Source organism: Drosophila teissieri, chromosome 2R (genome assembly GCF_016746235.2).
Source record: "Drosophila teissieri strain GT53w chromosome 2R, Prin_Dtei_1.1, whole genome shotgun sequence".
NCBI classification, from domain to species: Eukaryota; Metazoa; Arthropoda; class Insecta; order Diptera; family Drosophilidae; genus Drosophila; species Drosophila teissieri.
The window spans coordinates 48,057-55,139 of NC_053030.1; the positions used below are offsets into that span (position 1 = coordinate 48,057).

Genomic DNA, 7,083 nt, shown 5'->3' on the forward strand with positions numbered 1-7,083 from the left:
CGCTATAGTCGAGTTCCCCGACTATCTGATACCCGTTACTCAGATGGTGAAAGTGCGCAGGAGAGTCTTCAACACTGACAGTTTTTGGCGGTTTGTGGGCGTTAGAGTGGGTGGCAAAAAGTTTTTTTTTAAAGCACATATTCCATTTCTAAGACTAAATTACAAAAAAAACCAATCGATTTTTTTTAACGAAGCCTTCGACCGTGCACTCTTCCTCTACACGAGTATTCCAACCTTGAGGAAAATATATTGTCTTTTTGAGAAATAGTAAAGAAGAAGAAAATCGTCAACTAGCTTTGAGGATATGGCATCCCTCATGAGTAACACCAGTATTTTCAGTCATGTTAAATTTATGATCTTTTTCAGGATAGCGTATAGTATACCCTTTTACTCTACGAGTAACGGGTATAAAAATGTAATCGAGTAATCCACGTGTAAATTCGCTTTGAGTATAATTAAAAGTTAACTTTAGAAATATTATTTATATTTAATAAATTGTTTCCAGTGTATTATTTAGATGCATTATTCTAGGGTAAAATGTATTTAAATTATACTGAAGGTATAAGGTACTAAGGTTTTTAAATTTAAAATATTTTAAAAATAAATTTTTTCATTACATTTTTTTTTTTTCAGTGTATAATTCGAATATTTGAACGAATTTTCCTTTGTTCTATTTAATTTCTCTCAGTATGTTTCAGTGAATCATTTCCTATAAAAATATTAATTTATTGGAGTTAAAACGACCGCAATTTTAATCAATTTTAATCGAAAGATGATCTCCCGAGCAGATGAGCTGAAGTTAAAGCATGGCGTTTTCCACGAAGACTTTGGGAATAGACGGACATATACATTCACTAATGTTTTCTCGAACCAAAACTTATTTAAAAAAACTTTTCTTTACCAAATTTAAACCGAAAATTTAAACGCGCACTCTCTGAAACCGAACTGCTCTTACAAATAATTAAGTTAGGTTAAGTTTAATAATATAGAAAAATATTAAACCTAAAGAAAAAAATTAAATAATACAAAAGTGATGTAATACAAGTTCTCTCTTTGAGTACATAGTTGTTAAATCCATTTTAATTAATTTAAATATTTGCGGATGTGTGTTAACCAGAAAATTTCTCTCAATGTGGATTCGCAGTTTGGTATATTTCTCGCAGATGTGGCGATGAGGTCCGACAGATTATATAATGTGTTATATGTTTTCTTCGCCCCCTGGGTCAGCGGTGCTGCCTTAAAAGTCAGAGCCTTCGCGTAAGCAACACCAACCAGGTTTCCCCCGATATTTACTTACCGTTGAATGCCCTGGTCGAACCTTGGGGACTTGAAGGTGTCGCTGCTGCTCGGCGGCTGCGCCAAGCATAGATTTTGGCATATTAACTTTTTTCCTGGGAAAACAGACTAAAAAAAATTCGGCTCACGAACCTTTTAAGCGGCGAGCAAAACTTACTTGATTTCTACATTCTTGCACTTTTGTGCATTTTTATACGCCGAAAAAGATCCGATCACCAGTAACATTAGTTAGAAGTTCTTTTTTTCTTGATCTTTATTTTTCTCGTTTTACACTTTGGTTTGATTCTCCGTTTTGGGTTTCTCCGTCTGTTCAAACGCTTTCGGACTCGCCGGGGTCGCGCGGCTACCTGTCAACTCAGCTACCTGTGTCTCAATTGGGAGATGTTGTTCACTCGTATTCTCTTTCTCCTTGACCGTCTCCCAAATCCAGCTTGGTACCGTTTCTTTCTTGAAATCTCTTATTCGTGCCGTCTCACTCCTGCTCTCCACACACTCCGTCTCCACGTTCCGTTCCTCCATACTCTCGTTCTCCAATTGATCTTCGGACTTTGTTTTTCAAAACTCTTTCTACAGATTTTGTATCTCCAAACTCTCCGTTTCGCACTGCGGTTACAACGCAATAATTTGTTGCGTAACTGGCAACAGACAGGCCCGCCTTTCGCAGTTGACATCTGCATTTGTGCTTAGTCTTGTAAATTTCTATCGATTTGCCAAAAATCTGTCAGTGTTGAAGACTATCCTGCGCACTTCCAATAGCTGAGTAACGGGTATCAGATAGTCGGGGAACTCGACTATAGCGTTTTCTCTTGTTATTTTTACAAACCTAACATTGCTTAATAAATGTTCATATTTTAATACCCTTGCAGAAAGTATATTGATTTCAGTCGGAAGCTTTTTTTGGACGTAGTAAAATAGACATTTGTTCGTTTGGCTGTCCGTTTCTATGCAGACTTAGTTTTAAGCCTACCTACATTAAACTTTTTCGAAAGACCCTTTGTTAATGCAGGAATTGGTCAGAATAGATTCATATGTCATTTAGCTGCCATAGATTTAATCAAAAAGTAAATGGGAAACATGATATTTTTGATTATAAAGTGTTTTAATTTGGTATTGACAGTTTACAATTTCGATCTCTTATAAAGTATGTGTGTATTTATTATTTTTTAGGAATCCGGCCTGCCGCTATCACTCTCTGTAAAAGTGCAAATAAACATGCACTTTAAGGACCTAACCAATTTTCCAATAGTATCTGTGTTTAATCATCTTACAGTGCCAATGTTGTGGTTTGAAATCGTAAGTACCTACACTACTACTACAATGCAATCTTTGTGAATTGTTCATTTTAGATGATGTCAAAACTGCCTGACAGCTTGGATTCGCGGTTCAATTTTTACCTGAATATTTTGCCGTTAGTTAATCCCCTAGGCTTTTGGTGCGGCATACTGTTGGGAATAAGTCTCTTAAGCTATGCAATTACCAAAGCCACGATTCATATGTCTAGTTTGGCCCGTCGTACTGCCAATATAACAGATGTTAAATATGTACGAGCAAATTTAATTCAAAACCTCGCAGGTGAAGCCGCAAATCATGCTTACAGTCCTTGCGATATTAAGTTACTAGATGATCTTTCGGTTGTCAGGCATCCTGTTAAAAATCGAACAGTCCGGGATTCGGCATTTAGCACGAAAACCACGTACGCCTTGGATATGGAGCCTGCTTTGTTGGACACGGGCGAAAGCAGCGACGAGGGACGCGACTGCGACATTGTAACTATATCCCGTAATTCTACCAGCACCCTCTATAGCGCAGATAAAACAAACCGCCGAGTCGGCGACGAGTGCTTCGCCGAGATCCAAACTCCCCAAACGATTTTTATAAGAGAAGAACAGCTGCATTAAGCCAACAGGTGAGTGTAGTATAAAAAAAGTTTAGTTCATACAATACCCGTTACTTGTAGAGTAAAAGGGTATACTACATTTGTTGAAAAGTATGTAACATGCTAAAGGAAGCCTTTCCGACTATATTAAGTAAATATATTCTCGGGATCAATAGCCGAGTCGATCTGGCCATGTCCGTCTGTCCGTCCGTCTGCCCGTCTGTCTGTCACGTCAAAATCTCAGGAACTATAAATGCTAGAAAGTAGAGATTAAGCATGTTGACTCCAGAGACATAGATGCAGCGAAAGTTTATCGATTCATGTTGTTTTTTCTCCTTTTACACTAAAATTGCTAAACAAATATGTAAAATTCATTCTAAAATTATTACATTTTTTTTTTCGCTTATAATAAAAATCCGAAAATTATCTTTGAAAAGTGGGCACATATAGGAAAAGGTCGTGAGGAATTACCAATAGCATGATACATATTAGTAAATTACTCTACAAGTAACTGGTATAAAAAGTTCAAGAGTCAAGTCAAGTTTTAGTCGAAAGAGGTTTTCTTTTTCTTTCTTACAGTTACCATACATATTCTAAGAAATAGAGTAAATATAAAGTGATTTTAAATCACCTGGTGAGGTTGTACAAATATTTTTCGCGAGTGGTAACCTGGGAATGATAGTAAATAATAATTCTTTAACAGAAAGTAATAATTGACCAAACTAAAATGTTTTTTTTTTCAGATGTCGTATAACTCAGGGAGTCTTAAGTTTATCAGCTCACTTTTGGCCATTGAGAGTTTAAGGTCACACATGAACTAAACGAAGGAATGAATACCATTTACTGGTTTTGGATGCTTAAATGAACTGGAACATAAGGTTTTTGGCTAATTAAACTAAGTTATAGAATACTGTCCTGGTAAAAGCTAATTAAATCGCTGATTTGGTTATATTTATTTTAATACACATGCTAATTGCTCCTTATTAACTGTGATAGGTTTAAACAATAAATTGTAGTTCATAAAATGTTTAAAAGGATTACATTTTACCCCTGTATATATCGCACAATTTACTTTTTATTAAATAAATATAAATAAAAATATAAATAAATATGACAATAAATTGCAAATGAATTTGGTATGTGCTTATACTCGCAACCAGGTGCCCAAAAATTCGTAGAACTGTAGCTTATACCCTAGCAGCAAGAACCTCCGCAACCTGATTGTGACCTAAAAACTAAGTAAAAACAATAAAAACGATCAAAATATAACAATAATATTTATCCAGCGCTGTATGAGGAAAAAATTATATGTTAGTCTTTCGAAGCTTATCAGATAACAAAATCTCCAATAAGTAGAGACTTATTGAGCTAAAAAGCCTTTTTATTAGCTTTTTTTTACGAAAGAAAAGTTGATTTAAGTTTAGCGATTTTGATCGAATAGATGCATCGATGCGCGCATGCATGGTTTACGAAAGCGTACATTCGCATACATGAGCGACTTAAGCTGCTTGGATGCTCACGCTTCTCTGCATAGATAACGAAAGAGGTGAACAGCTGAAGTGCCAAAAAGCTTAGTTGTGCCTCTAAACTTGGTAATAAATATATTTAAGAACTGCTAACGACTGCGAGACCCAACATATTCCCCCCGTTGAAGGCGGGCTAGAAACAAAATGGCAACTCCATGCCATTGTAGCGACTGCAACCTCCAGAAACAGCCCACCCTAACCCACGCTTTTAAATTTTGGGCATTCCGACACAAAGCCGTTTTTAGAAAAGACTGGTGCGTTGAAGACAATGAGAATCTGGGTCCGCGAGCTTAAAATATATATTGTATTGTATAAGTTAACAACAAAAGAACTCACAGCACCGAATTGCGAAAGATCGCAAACGGATCCGGCCATGCCCCTGCAGTAGCGCGGGATCAGCGTTTCTGTGGGAGCGACGAGGGCAAATGCAGAAAGCTTGCACGCGCATCCGGCCGTGCACCTGCATTGGCCTCGAAATGCGAAGCTCAGCGTCTGGAGAGCTTCCGTGGGAGCAACGAGGGCAGAGGCAGCGACGGAGCCAGCACCGACGCCAACAGAGGCAGCGACGGTGCTGGGAGGTATAAATAACACCCAAATTGTAAAATAGCTTTAGTTCAATTTTGCTTAAAAATAAACACGGACTTCTGTCCAATAAAAACTATTAAAAAATCGAATTAACTTCATTCGGATTAACTGGCGCCCAACGTTAAAGGGTCCGGACGCGGTAAAAAATCCTTCGGCGTAAACGTAAATCCTGTAAGTGCACCCCACAGGCTGCCCCGGTTACGATACGCGAAAACGCAAACCTATAAGAGCACCCCACAGGCTGCCCCGGTTCGCGGATAAATCTGGATAAATCCGTAAGAGCACTGACGTGCCAAGATCACCGCTGGACGGCTCCTGCAAAAAAAAAAAGAACTCACTTACATCAGACTGAAGGCGATCGCCTCAGCCAACTGGACGGAGGAGTTAAGACGGTACCCAAGTAGCCCAGGAGCAAACAGGAAGACTACCCACTAACCGGTTCAGGATGTATTTCATAATGTAAGTTAGTTAAGAAAAAAAACATTTTTTAAAAAAAAACACACAAAATCTATACGTGAAACACTGTGCAAAGATAAAAAATTTTTTAGTCTGAAAACATAACAAATCCGTACAAGAAATACTGTGAAAATATAAAATCTTTAATTCAAACAAAAAATTATTTGAAAAACATACAATACCCATACGTGAAATACTGTGAAAAGATAAAAAATTTTTTATTTTTCGAAAACACACAAAATCTATACAAAAAATACTGTGCAAATATAAAATTTGTAATTCCAAAAACACAAGAAAAAAATATTAAAATATAAAAATTGTTTAATTCCGAAAACAAATATCGCATAAATAATCATGGCGAATCCAAACAACCTAATTAGGCCTGCCCTACTTAATAATAACACAGCCCCCGAAGTAAACCAAGCCCTTAATGTAGCCCAAATGCAGGGACAAATTCAAGAAATAGTAGAGAGGCTTTTGAACCAAAGACTAAACTCAAACACTGCACCACTACTCGATCAGGCAGTCGATATCAACAATGCAAATATGATGGAATTAGAGCGAGTCCCAGATATAGTTAAGGGTTTAAGGGAATTTTCTGGCCAAGCCGGAGAATTTAGTTCATGGAGGAAAAGCGTTGAGAGGGTATTAAAAATATATTCGTCACTAGCAGGAACACCCAAATACTACGGAATTCTCAACATTATTAGGAACAAAATCGTAGGCAACGCAGACTCAGTACTAGAATCTTACAACACCCCACTAAATTGGATAGCTATCTCGAAATGTTTGACAGCACACTACGCGGACAAGCGCGATGTGACCACACTAGAATACCAAATGACCTCGTTAGTACAGGGAAATCAAACCACATCAGAATTCTACCAACAAGTTTACACCCACCTATCCCTTATTTTGAACAAGATTACTTGTATGGAAATGGGAAAGGAATCAATAGATCTATTTGCCAAATCCTACAGGGACAAAGCACTCGACACCTTCATTAGAGGCCTGAACGGCGACTTGCCCAGACTGTTGGGTACCAAAGAGCCCGCGGATCTCCCCTCAGCACTTCAGCTATGTGAGAAATTAGAAAACCAAAATTTTAGAACTAATTACGCAAATAGCCAAACACATTCAAGAAAATTCGAAGGCCCTAATAGAGGACCACACCTACCAAGGAAATCCGTTCAACAATTTTCAAACACAGGTCGACAACCATTCATTCCACACTTGGCTCATGTTCCACAGACCCCTAAAGCAAATAATTATGTGCCACAGCAACAATATGGTGCACATTACCAACAATATTCTGGCAACCCAACAACACAGCCACCAAGACCA

General features: G+C 37.7%; 1 protein-coding gene across 3 annotated transcripts in view; it reads left to right on the top strand.

Annotated features, from left to right (window-relative positions):
• LOC122614130 overlaps positions 1–4,231 on the top strand; it is a 34,091-nt gene extending 29,860 nt beyond the window's left edge. The window contains exons 2-5 of one of the 3 annotated variants that reach the window (XR_006325726.1): positions 2,464–2,589; positions 2,643–3,202; positions 3,752–3,853; positions 3,916–4,231. Coding sequence is in view for 1 of the 3 variants with exons in the window: in XM_043788617.1 (XP_043644552.1) it covers positions 2,464–2,589; positions 2,643–3,194 (678 nt within the window). In the remaining 2 variants the exon portion in view is untranslated. The remainder of the gene's footprint in view (positions 1–2,463; positions 2,590–2,642; positions 3,203–3,751; positions 3,854–3,915) is intronic. The other 2 variants (XR_006325727.1, XM_043788617.1) reach the window with 2 other exon arrangements.
• Positions 4,232–7,083: the final 2,852 nt, after the last annotated feature.